The sequence below is a fragment of the Gopherus flavomarginatus genome, chromosome 2 (genome assembly GCF_025201925.1).
Source record: "Gopherus flavomarginatus isolate rGopFla2 chromosome 2, rGopFla2.mat.asm, whole genome shotgun sequence".
Lineage (NCBI taxonomy): Eukaryota > Metazoa > Chordata > Testudines > Testudinidae > Gopherus > Gopherus flavomarginatus.
In genome coordinates, this window is record NC_066618.1 from 88,881,089 (window position 1) to 88,894,272 (window position 13,184).

Below are 13,184 nucleotides of genomic sequence, written 5' to 3' on the forward strand. Positions count from 1 at the left end.
TAACAATTGTCGATTTTACTTATAATTGCTTGTTTTCTCAAGCAAAGTAAATCCACTTTTAAATAAATAAATTAGCATTTTAAAAAATGAATATATGACATTTCAATGCATTGCTATGTACATGTAGTTTTAATGGAAATAGCTTCAATTGTCATGCTTGCTTGCTGGAGCAAAATGTTCAATGGACATGATTAGTTGTGACACTGAAATAAGAATCTTACTGGAACTAATTTATGCTCCATCCTGAAAATATGTACATATCTGCTTTGCTTCACTACAGTGAGTAGCCTCCATTGAAATCAATGAAGTGATTGTAGTTTGAAGTTAGGCATGTGTGTGTTTGTATGACTGAGGCCTTAGAATGGGTTTTTTCCAGTGAAAATGAAGACACACATTACATCCGGACTGTGCCAGCATCAGACTTTTTAAACACGTTTCCAAAACTGATAAAATATAAATTGTTAGAAAACCCATACACTTACAGCCTGTACTCCTAATATAGTAAATTAGAAAACATGATATACAGTGTTCACACGCAGAAGTTTATATCCCAATGTCAGTTGGAATAATGGTACAATTCCATCCTACCTGTAAATTGGTCTTATTATAGGAACAACAGTACCAATACAGATGCCAAATCATTGTGATGGCCCATACTCCTCTGAGACGCTCATGACACAATCTTGTAGAATTCTACTCCTGGACTTGCATAGGACAGAAACTTGACACCAAAAGAAATTTCAGGAGAAATCTAGGAGGCAAAAGAAAGGAAATCTAGGAAGGAGAGAAGGAAGTAAATTGGTGGATTCATGCCTTTGAGAAGATCAATTTACAGACAGAATAATCTTGTCACAATCCCAGGCAGACTGCATCTACCAGTCTGAATTCTGGACACTGGGGAAAGGCAAGCTGTAGACAATCTTTCCTTCCCAGTGGAACCATCAGTCAGATCAGAGTTTGGAGGGTGATGCTCCATAAGTCCTTACATTACCTTGCAACCAAATGTTACCTCAGCAGAGGGGTGGAAAAGCTACCTCATAAATTCTGATGAAGGAGTATACCAAGGACCAGCTGGTGGCTTTCAAGATTTCTGATTATGACTCTGTTCTGAGCCACCCATAAAGTAGCTATATATCAAATAGCACTCACATGAGGAAAGATAACACAATGGTGAGGGCATTAGCCTACAAATTAGGAGAGCTAGGTTCAAGTCCCTGTTGTGCTGCAGACTTCCTGTGGGGCCCTGTACAAAACAATTAGGACTAGATTTTTAAAGTTATTTAGGTGCCTAACTCCACTGATTTCAAGTTAGTCAGTTGTTTAGGCACTGTCCTGCTAGGTTCCTATCTGCATCTTCAGTCTCTCTGGGCCTCAGTTCCCCATCTGTAAATACAGATAACAATACTTCCCTAGCTCAGAAGGTTGTTGTGAGGATAAATACATTGAAGATTGTGAGGTAATGAGATATTACAGTAATGGAGACATGTAAATACAGATAGATGAGAGGATTAGGACCCAACTAAGGCAATAGTATGTTTTTGTTAAGGTGGAAAGGGGATTGCCCTTTGTGCACAAAGAGAGGAGGCAGTTTGAGGGAAACTTCATTAAGTAAGAATTTAATCACCGAGGAGAATTGTACTAATGGAGAGAGTTGCGAGTTTATGAGTCATGGTAACTGCCACCAAAAGTAAAGTTTGGATTTAGCCTTCAACATCATAGTTTATGAGGTGAGAAAAATGCAATATTAACCACAGGAAAGAAACATACTTTTGCTTGTCGTCCTCTTGAATTTGATAAAGTATCTAGCAAACCCCATTACTTGATTTTTTTTTCTTTTTAGGGAGATGCCATTGATTTCCACAGCATCTGGAATACAGAATCCTATTTTACCCTTTTCTTTTCTTTTTAAAAGGGTCTTTCCTGGATTTTTCCTTTTTAATGTTCAGAATCATAAAGACACTGGTAATTAATTTTAATATTTATTCTAATGGAATAATCTGGCAGTATGAGCAGAGGAAGACAAGGAGGAAAGAAATTTCACTCTCCTCAGGAGGATGAAGAGGAAAAGTGAGAACAAGATCTCAATGCGAGCTTTAGTCTTCTCTTGCTTTTGGCTATTTTCCTGTGTGGTTTGGGGTTTGTTTGTTTTTTGGTTGGTTGGTTTGGGTTTTTTTTGCTTTGCTTTGTTGAGGTAACAAAACTGGCTCATGATGGTCCAAATCTAAGGGGAAGGTGACTCAATCTCAGGGAACCACAGGAGGGAGAAGGGGTGATCAGAGAAGATTGCTGAAGGGGGAGGAAGGGTAAAAAAAAAAAAAAAAGACAGTTGCAAGTGGGGAAAAGCTCCCTCCAATGAACATATCCATGTAGAAGAAAATTTGGGCTCTATGCACCATAAAGACTGGGTCTGGGTTGGAAGGTCTTGGAAAAGGAAGGGAAGAGGAGAGAGGGAAGAGGAAGAGAAGAGATAGTATTAGATGGGAGGAGGGTTGCGAGCCCTCACGACTGAGGTGCTTTCACAGATTCCCTGCCTTTGCTAGCTTTCTTTGGCTGAATCCTCCTCCATCTTGTTAAATGTCAGCATGAGCAGGGGATCCTTGGTGGTACTGGGCAAGCAAAACATTTTGGCCTCCTGCAGACTCATTGCTTCAGGTTCTTGGATTAGACTGCTCCAGGACTCTGAATCCACAGAACTGGCGAGTGTAGAGCTGCAGAGACTGGGCCCTGGAAACAGAGGAAGAAAAGAAAAGAACAGAATAGCTAAAAGGGAAGGGAAAGGACAAGATGAAAGCCCCAAGGAGGAGCACTGAAATGCTTCCTAAACATCCCAATTGAGGCAGATGATTGGAATCCATCGCTGAGTGTCTCCTTTTGTCCTGTGCAAGACCAATGGTAAAATTCTTCAGTGCTTCCTTCATAGTTTAGTGTATTAGCATTCCCTTCCATAACTGCATAGTCCAGGGCCAGGACTGTGTGCAATGACATTAGGCAGTATAGGCTGCGTTTAGTCAGTCTAGGACTTAGAGAGCAAGAGAGAATGACAAGAACCTGTCTTTGTAGCAGCAGAAATAAGAATCCCTTTTATATTAATCACTAGTGCATCCTGTCTCTTCTGTACCATAAAGCTGTTACACACACTCACAATTTCTTAAAGGTGATCGGACAACCCTGTAGTCTGAAATCCAGACTGCCAGATTCACTGCACCTAAAAATGTCACTTCAAGCTTATTCTTGTATGAAAATATCAAGTAAATTAAGAGAACTGCAATATCTGATATTGCAAGTTAGAAGCTGTGTTTTAAAATAGTTTCCTGTCAAAGAATTAACAAGTTTACAGAGGGAAAATTATTACTTACACACAATTATCACACAAGGCCTCCAGAATACTGGAGCTCTTTAGGGCCCTGACTCAGGAAGGCACTTACACACATGCTTAAACCCATCCATGTTCAGGAAAGCACTTGAGCCCATGCTTTATTTCTTTCCTGAAAAGGGATGCTTTCCTTCATCAAGGCCAAGACACAAATGTACAGAATAACAATTAAATATAATTACTGGCATAGTTTAATTTAAAGGTCTGAGAGTTCTGACTAGTAGTTGAATTTCACAGCAACCTTTAATTCAGTAAGTATTAAACATAAGCCAGTTCAACTTGATCATAAATATTGAAGGTGCATTTCTTCTCTACGGCCACTTATCAGATCTCAATTCTGATATTTTATTCTTGCTGCAGAACGCTTTGTTAGGACAGACACATAGTACACCACCTTTCATTTTCCTGGCAGTCCCATCAGTTTAAACTTTAAACTTAAAAAAATATTCTAGTCCTTATGGTTACTAAAATATCCTTCTGACTATGAAACAATACAACATTGTTTTATTGTATCTACAGACAAAAATACTGAAACAATAGCTCTTGAGTTTGCCCCCTTGATATCAATGAGCTATTAAATCAAAGCTAGTATTAATAAACATTTTAAATGTCAATATTGTTAACTACCACATGTGAGCTGTTGGACAATTTTACCAGAAACAGACAACAAATGTGCTTGTTAATTTTGGTTGGATAACAAATTTAACTCGGGATACAAAAGATATATTAGGTCAGACTCATTCTCTGGACCAGATTTCTCCTGAAAGATTTTTTTTTTAACACTTTATCCTGTCCAGTTTTAAATAACTAAAGAACTGAAGATTTTTCCATTTCTCTTGGGAGACTTTCCTATAGAATAATAAGAACTATTTTCCTGATTTTAGTTTTTATTTAATTTCATCCCATTATTCATACTTGTAGATTAGCCACATAAAACACCAGGGAAGGGGGGCATAAGCCACCAGGAGAAGGTGGCAAGAGGAAGGAGCCCAGCAACAGACACCAGAAGAATCAAAAGATGATTAAGCAGAGGAGGGAGGCGGAAGAGGGTAATTATTATGTTGAGAGGAGGAAAACAATCAGAGAAGGGGCTAAGGAGAGCTTTAAAAAGTCCCACATTTTTCCCTCCTGCAGCACATAAGAATACTGGAATCCAGAACCACCAGTGTGGATCTGAGAGGAGAAATCTGATCTTCAAAAAACAGAGTAACTATTCTCCACACTCTGCCTCATAAAAGAGAGACAGAGTTCCCACAAAAGCAGCAAAGAATCCTGTGGCACCTTATAGACTAACAGACGTTTTGGAGCATGAGCTTTCGTGGGTGAATACCCACTTCTTCAGATGCCACATGCATCTGAAGAAGTGGGTATTCACCCACGAAAGCTCATGCTCCAAAACGTCTGTTAGTCTATAAGGTGCCACAGGATTCTTTGCCGCTTTTACAGATCCAGACTAACACGGCTACCCCTCTGATACAGAGTTCCCACAGAAATTGCTCACCCTCCCAGACTCTTCTTTCCCAGAGAAGGAAAAAAGAGACTCTTCAGCAGCACATAACAAAATGTTACAACAGTCTTGCACAGCTGCCATGAAAAATTACCAGCCATGACAGCCTTCCTCTCTCTCAAGAATCAATATAGAAACATAGGAATTGCATACCATAACAGACCAATGGTCCACTCTGCTGCTCTGTCTCTGAAAATGACTAAGGATGGATGTTTCCTAATACCTAACACCACAAAATAGCTAATTAGGTAACTAATTTTGTGAGTAAGACTGCAAGGACTTTTATTCCCTCATAAATACTTAGGTGTTCACATGATAAGTCAAATTACGGAGGTCTGAGTTGACCTCGTAATATAGAATCCCACTGCTGAAAGAAGAGGGGTTCAAATTTTTCTCTACCTGGATCAACTTACCACTATTTATATTGAATACACGTAGCTTGCCTCATATTTAATGTAACCTATAGCTAAAGGATATATTCCTTTATATTTTGTTTACTTATCATTTCTGTCACTAACAGTAACTGGTATAAAGGCTCGGTCTAGAAGTTAAGTGCAGGGTGTCTACATACATATTTCCAAAACAAGATGCCATAAACACAAAACTTCTGGCAGCTACCATAAAAATAAGTACAGAAAATACTCTGTAATCATTACTGACGTTAACTGCAAAAGCAAAAACTTTTAATCTATAAAAGAGAAACAGTTTGTAATATAAAGACTCAGTTCAGTGTTTAAAAAAAAGAAGACACATGTAGACCTATCCAGTGCCCACTGAAGTCAGTGGAAAGATTCAGTCACTTCAGTGAGTGCTGGACCAGGCCTTGGAATTCCAAAACTTTCCCAGATTCTCAAAATCTAAAAAAGGTCAAGCAACAACAACAAGCAGCTATGGGCCCAATTCACTTAGGAAAGGAAAAAACAAAGAGGACTAGATTAACAAGAAGCGGTTTCATGTGTCATCATCTACAACTCCCTTCCTGCGCTGGCTCCGAAAGTGGCGCTCGATATTTATTGTCACTTCCCTCTGTAGGTTTCTGCTGTTGGTTTTTCCAGCTGTTCTGATCCAGGGGTGCTGAAGAACTTGTTGAGCTGTGTAGCGCTTTTGAGGATCTATCACCAACAGCCTGGTTATCAGATCTTTCGCAGCTATTTCATGCCAAAAAAAAATAGGAGAAGGGGAAAAAAAGTACAGTGTGATGATGCTGATGGCCTGATGTCCAGTGATAACCAAATAAAACATCATCTCCATTTTCTTACTACTTTTGCCATAACAATATGTATGACTATCACTGAGGCAGTGCAGTGACTGGAATCAGAATTTAATGCCATGAGGTTGTTATGCTTATAAAAAGCACACGAGATTTTTTTTTTAATGGGGAAAAGGCAACACGCTGCATTTATTGAGAATACAGCAGTTAGCATATGCTTTTAGTCAGTCTCACACACACACACACACCATGCGCACAGTCTCACCAGTTGATGTTTATAGTTATTAGTTTAGAGTTTGGATTAAGTTAGCGGCCACCCAAATTGGTTGCAGAGGGGAGCCGGGCTCTGTTGGTTGTGATTTGATGCTTTTGGAGTTGTTGGCAAGACGAACCCAAAGTCCCATGGCGAAGCACTTTGTTATTATAGTTGAGGGGGGGTTGTTGAAGTTTATGGATTCTGCTGCGTTAGTTTATGACCGATTACTTTTTAGTGGGTGTTGTTTTTTGATGGCTCAAAACATCTTCGGGAGGGTTATTTTGTTTGGTTTTGATTTAATTAATTAATTTGTTTTAAGGATGCTAGCCTTTACTTTGGGTTGTTAATTTGCCCCTTTTTAACTACGGATGAGCATTGATGGGTTGGGTTTTTTTGGCGTTTTTGTGGGTTTTTTAGGGTTGGGGGTTTTTTTGTTGGTTTTTCTTCTTTTTGGCCATTTGGCTTTAATAATGGCCTTTACATTTTTTTATGCATACATTTTTTATTTACACAGTTTTTTGCAGAGACCTTTAAAAGGTAACAAATAGCAGTGTTTTATGTTGAACAAGAAAGGCACTGTAAATTAGATCTTACTAAATATTGTAATTATTTTTTCCACATTGGGGCCTGGGCTTCCGAAATTCCTCTAATTTAATTAACAGACACAGACAAGATTTTGTCTGTTACTTGCAAGGCATAAATAAAAAGAAAGTGGCTAATACTAGTAATTTATTTATTTTATTACCTTAATTCTTCTATAAAACATACACTGTATATAGCCAAAACATAATCAATTATATAGCACAGTACCAATGGTACAACATAATCTCCCTTTTGACCCCTTGAGAACAATTTTTGAGTGGGTCATATTTTATATACCGTATATACTCGTTCATTAGCCTGTTCATTTATAAGCCGACCCCTCAAGATGGTCAGGTAAAAATAGCAAAAACTGTATGACCCTTTCATAAGCCAACCCTATATTCAGGGGTTGGCAAACTTTGGCTCCCGGACGCCAGGATAAGCCACTGGTGGGTCAGGACCTTTTGTTTACTTGGAGCATCTGCAGACATGGAACCCCTCTGCTCCCTATGGCCGCAGTTCACCATTCGCAGCCAATGGGAGCTGCAGGAAGTGGGGCTTCTCACAGCTCCCATTGGCTGGGAACAGCGAACTGCAGTCACAGGGAGCTGAGGGGCTCCATGCCTGCAGATGCCCCAAGTAAACAAAACAATAATGTATTAGATATTCAATTAAATAATTCCATAGAGTTTAAAATCATCAAATTTTGGTGTAGACCTGCTAAGGCGACCTCTGCTCTTTGATGTGTCACTTTTTTACCAAAAAGTATTCAAGCTTATGAATGAGTACATATGGTAATTGTTTTATAGCAACATATTGGGAGGGAATTTGAGCATGTGGTTGTAATTTGACAAACATTATTTTTAATTAGGCAAATACAGGATAGTACCAATACAATTAACAATGGATGAAGCATGATTGATAATTACCTTTGGAAGTGGGAGACCAGTTTGTAAAAAACATTATACCAATGATATGCAGTAAGGTTGTTTTTTTTTTAGAATCAGCGATTTTAATTATATTTTTATTTGTATGTGTTTTTTGGAGAACTTGCTTTTTTATATTTTTTTTGAGTTTATTGTAAAAACTGAGTGACGTTTGCTTTTAGACGCAAATGATTAGCTAATTTTTGCCAATTCAAACCGAGGGAAATGGAGAAGTTAACTAAGGGGGTGATTACGGTACTTTGAGCTTTTTTTAGGTTAGGAAGGTAATAAGTGTGATTATTAATGTATAAAATGTTTGCGTTGCATTTACACTTATTTATTGGTGACTAGCTAATGCTGTTTTTTTTTTAATATTGTTTTTTAGGATACAATACATACATATTGTATATTATATAAAACACGGATTATATTTTATAGTTTATTTTAGATGCATGTGCCTAGAGATATATTTTTACTGCATGGTTTTATGGTGGCAGGCAGGGCGAGGCATACCCATTTGCAAGGGTTTTATTTTGTACACTGACTCATAACGCGAGGTAACCAGACAGATTTTATGGTCAATTTTAGTAGTGGTCTGGTTTTGATTTAATTAATTATTTTATGTTTTAAGGATGCTAGTCTTCACCTCAGGGTCGTTAATCTGCCCCTTCTCAACCATGGATGCCAGTTGATGGTTCTCTGGCGTCTTTGAATTTTTTCAGTTTTTTTAATTCTCCTCCCTTGGCCATCTGGCTTCAACAATGGTCTTCACACCTTATCTTTCCCTGATGCATACATTCCTCATTCACACAAACCGTTCTTTGCAGAGCCCTTCAAAAAATAACAAATAGCAGTTTTATGTTGAATGAGAAAGGCATTGTAAATTAGACCTTACTAAATTTTGTAACTATTTTTTTCCACATTGGGGGCTGGGACTCCAAAATGCCTCTAATTTAATTAACATAAACACAGACAAAATTCTATTACTTGCAAAAGATAAATTTAAAAACATGGCTAACACTAGTATTCACTATTCTATTTATTTTATTACCTTAATTCTTATTATAAAACATACACTATATATAGCCAAAACATAATCAATTATATAGCACAGTACCCTAGTACAACAAGGTGACATATTCCTAATGTGTCTTTTGGCATCACCATTGTCACCCATAAGAAGACAGAAGAGCAGAGATAAAGGGCAAATTTACAAGATAAAGGATTTCATCTGCAAGGCACCAGAGGAGGACAAGCGATTAAGGGAGCTTTTGGCTGTTGGGTTTGGTTACTTAGTGCTAGGCCTGTGGAAGAACAGAGTTCTATGTGCATGCTTAAGACTTAAGTACTGCTGAACAAGGGTTTTCAAAAGAGGTACCACAGACAGATAAAGTATTAAACTGATGAGGAATCCCATTGCCTTCAATGGGGTCCCGGGGTCACCCTTGGACATTATCCTTGTGTGTCTTTTTGCACAGACGTTCACACTCTAACATCACCAAATGTACTGCTTCGATGCCTTAACTGTAGACAAATTTATAGCCAGACTGCAGAAAAAAACTCTTGCTCTTCAGAAAGGGAATTACATCCAATTTAAATGTATCAGATCTGATGTTTATACACAAAGCTGTTGATATGAACTGAGGACTAAAGTCATGTTTTAAAAAATACTGCGACAGTTTGTAAGATCCTGAGGTAGGTTATATGTAATGAATCTTACCACCCGAAATACTGTCCCAGTATGGTGAAAGGAATTCATAGTGACCCAGCTGTATGATTTGAAACAGTTCTTCCTGATCTCGCTCCTGACTTCGGAAAGGAGGGAAGCCACACAGCAGAATATAGAGTATCACACCAGTAGCCCACATGTCTACTTCCAGTCCATAGCCTAGGGAAAAGAAAGGAAAATATCATTTTTCATACCACAGGTTAAATGCCTCTTACCAAAAATACCTTTCAGAGATGAAACTCAGACTTGCAATGAACTGCCTGGCTTCATATTACATTCTTTAAGAAACACCATTGATCCACAGCTTTGCCTGCTGCTGAGAAACTCAGTTTTCTGACCAAGAGTGGTGAATGGAAGAAGTAGTGACCAAGGCCAAGGCACCTCTTGACAAACTGTGTACTACACTATAATATCATTTTATAATAATAGTGCTTCCATAGCATCTTTCCTCTTCAAACATTGTCAGCATCACACCACCAGTGTCTATTATAGCTTAATTGAAAAATGCAGCAAACATTTAAAAATTATCCTTGTAAACCAGTTATTTTTAGGTTCACATTCCCTTCCACAAGCAGTAAACAGATCCCGAGTTTCCTCTGTAATTCTGTATGATTACAGATGGATGAGTCTGCTCTACAAACAAGAACCACAAGCAGCACACTCATGCCCTGAGCCAAATTGAACCCCAAACCTTTTCCAGGTTTGAATATATTTGGATAAGAAACTCCTCAACTCTTCCTTCTCTCTCTTGATCTTCCAGTATGTTGGGTTGTTGCTTAGTGTGACCATTCAGGTTCACTGCCTCCTCTTGCACTGATAAGACTTTAAGGTTGTAGGGGCTTGGACCATGAGGTAGAAGAAAACAGGAATCTTCAGTGAGTAACACCAAAACGATTCTTCTTTCTTTACACAATTTTAACAAGCATAATCTATTCTAGTTTGATTCTTGTCAGCTGAGAAGAATATACATTTTAGTATTTATACATTAATAACAGGAACGTTAGTTAGGTTTCTTTAGTGACAAGCAATGCACAGAAATATTTTATGAATAGAAAAGGCAGAGTAATTGATTTTTTAAAAACTGATATTATATTCACCCTTCTCAGCAAGTATTTCAGGGGAAACATATGTTGGTGTTCCACACACAGTAAATATGGGTTTTGTAACCTTCTTTGCAAGGCCAAAATCTGCTAGTTTCAATGTAGTAGATTTATCTGCATTATGCTGAACCTGTACCAAAACAAAAACAAAACAACACAAAACAGATTTTTAATCCAAAGGCGTTTGAGAAGCAAATGAACAGATGAAATTCAGGATGGGGATAAACAGAGAAGATAAAATCTTTAGACCAACAGTAACAAATTCAAGTTAGCCAAAATGAAGTAAAATCAACATACTAATAAGCAAAAACAGTTTGTACATTCAGAAAGTCAAAAAGACTTGAACATTTTCAGAAGGAAAAGCTATAAATGAAAAAGAAAAAACTTACTCTTCTATAAACTGTGTTACTCAGCAATTTCCAAGGAAAAAACAGGCGGTGTGGCAGGTATGAATGAAGAAGAAATTGTTCTTGTTTCAGACAGAGATTTCAATGTTAATTTACCCACCATCACTGCCTTTGGAAACTAAATGCTTCAACAAAGAAAAAAGCTGTGGGGTTCTTTCACACTACTGGTAACATTTCTGGTCACATCAATTTCAGATAAGATATCAACTTTGTAGTAGCACTGCAAACTCATTCCCCTCAACTTGATTCATTTATATGGCTCTATTAAGGGTTTTCAAACCCTGGAAATTTGCACATTATTCTGCCCAAATCTGTACTCTACATTCTTTATGGAAATGGATATTGGTGGGGTTGAACATAGGAATAATATAGAAAGGATAGGAGGGGGGACCCTTACTCTGGAGCATTCTTCTCATCACTATACATCATTGGCAGATTACATCTCTGATATCCCTCTGGAAAATATTCAAAAATCTACCTTCCATCCTAGTTTTGTTAGTACAGATATTTAATATTAATTTTTTTAAACCATAATTAACAAAACATGATATTTGAGAAACCAAAGTACTAGAAAGTCCAGCAATGCAGAAATGCTATTGAGTATATTAATATTCTTAATATTAGTACAGTACTTAGTATTCATACTAAATTTTTAAAAGAAAACTATCATGTCTTTGCTTTGAAAGAGCCTCTATCATAATAGGAAACAAAGAAATGTGGCTAACTTTTCTGCAACAAATCCAGCAAAATCCAGAGAAATCTGGACTTCTCAGGTTTTGAAGGGATAAGTTAGAATGTGAGATGCCAAGCACACCCCACATTCCGTAATCACAGCTTGAGATGGCCAAAAATTCAAGATGGTCCCTGTAACAAAACAACCGAGGGCACAGATGGGATGAGTTCTGCTATCCGATATGCACTACCCAGTCAAAGTACACTTGTATTCATTGCAAAAATTACAAACATATTAATGCTCCCAAATCCATTAAGCAACATTTTTTTAAAAAGACATTTTCAATTCAAAAAAGAAAATAAGGTATGTATTAATAATATAGTTAATAAAAAAATCCATATCACTTTTTAGTAACGCACACTCAAACCTGCTGGGTTTTTTTACGAATTAGTCAAATTCCCCGATGATATTTTGTATTCTAATTTCTCAGCAGCACAGCTGACAAAATGCAAAAAACATTATTATTTATACAAAGGTAACCAACCACAGTGTTCTAGAGCATTGTCTATACATACAGCAGTGGTGGGCAACCTGTGGCCTGCATCCACTGGCGAGCCGCCAGACCGTTTATATTTGCGTGGCTGCCCGCAGCTCCCAGTGGCCGTAGTTTGCCATTCCCAGCCAATGGCAGCTGCAGGAAGTGGCGCGAGCCTGGCTGTCACTTCCCGCAGCTCCCATTGGCCAGGAACAGCAAACCGCAGCCACTGGGAGCTGCAGGCAGTTGCACAGATGTAAACAAACAGTCTGGCAGCGGATTACCCTGACAGGCCGCAGGCGGCCCACGAGCCGCAGGTTGCCCACCACTGACGGAGGGAAACTCAGTCCAGGTTACCTAGTAGAGCTCACATTCTAAGAATACAAGCACCAGATCAAGGACGACACAAGGATACAATCGAAATACATAAAGTCTTTATGTACACTGCGTATGTATGTGCTTCCTGTATGTAGATGTCTATGTACACCTACATACATATACACAGAATGTTTTTCAAATATTTAATAAATGCATATCAAATATACCCAACTGCCACTCAAATCCTGCAAATTATCTTATTAAGAGATAAATAAAAGTGAAATTCTCACATCCTCATTTACAAACTTGGGAACATTGGCCCCAGTCCTGCAATGAGTTCCATGCAGGCAGACTGCTGGACCTGTGCAAAACCCCATTCAACTGAATGCGATACTGTATTTTCTCTTTTATCAACCGATCTTCAACTCTACTCTCTTATTCCAACACAAGGTGGCGATGGTGCATCACCTGTTATTTCAGAACACCACCGATTTGTTTCCTTTCACATAGCGGCAAAATAGGTAGGAATACTAAACATCTTTGATATATTTTATGGCTGTGTAAAAAG

The 13,184-nt window shown here is 38.1% G+C and overlaps 1 protein-coding gene across 1 annotated transcript in view; it reads right to left on the minus strand.

Moving 5' to 3' along the window:
- Positions 1-4,851: 4,851 nt before the first annotated feature.
- Positions 4,852-13,184, minus strand: part of DCLK3 (doublecortin like kinase 3) — a 60,202-nt gene continuing 51,869 nt past the window's right edge. The window contains exons 3-5 of the mRNA XM_050938117.1: positions 10,681-10,813; positions 9,575-9,742; positions 4,852-6,028 (exon numbers count right to left, since the gene is read on the minus strand). Of these exons, the coding sequence (XP_050794074.1) occupies positions 5,832-6,028; positions 9,575-9,742; positions 10,681-10,813 (498 nt within the window). The 3' untranslated portion in view covers positions 4,852-5,831. The remainder of the gene's footprint in view (positions 6,029-9,574; positions 9,743-10,680; positions 10,814-13,184) is intronic.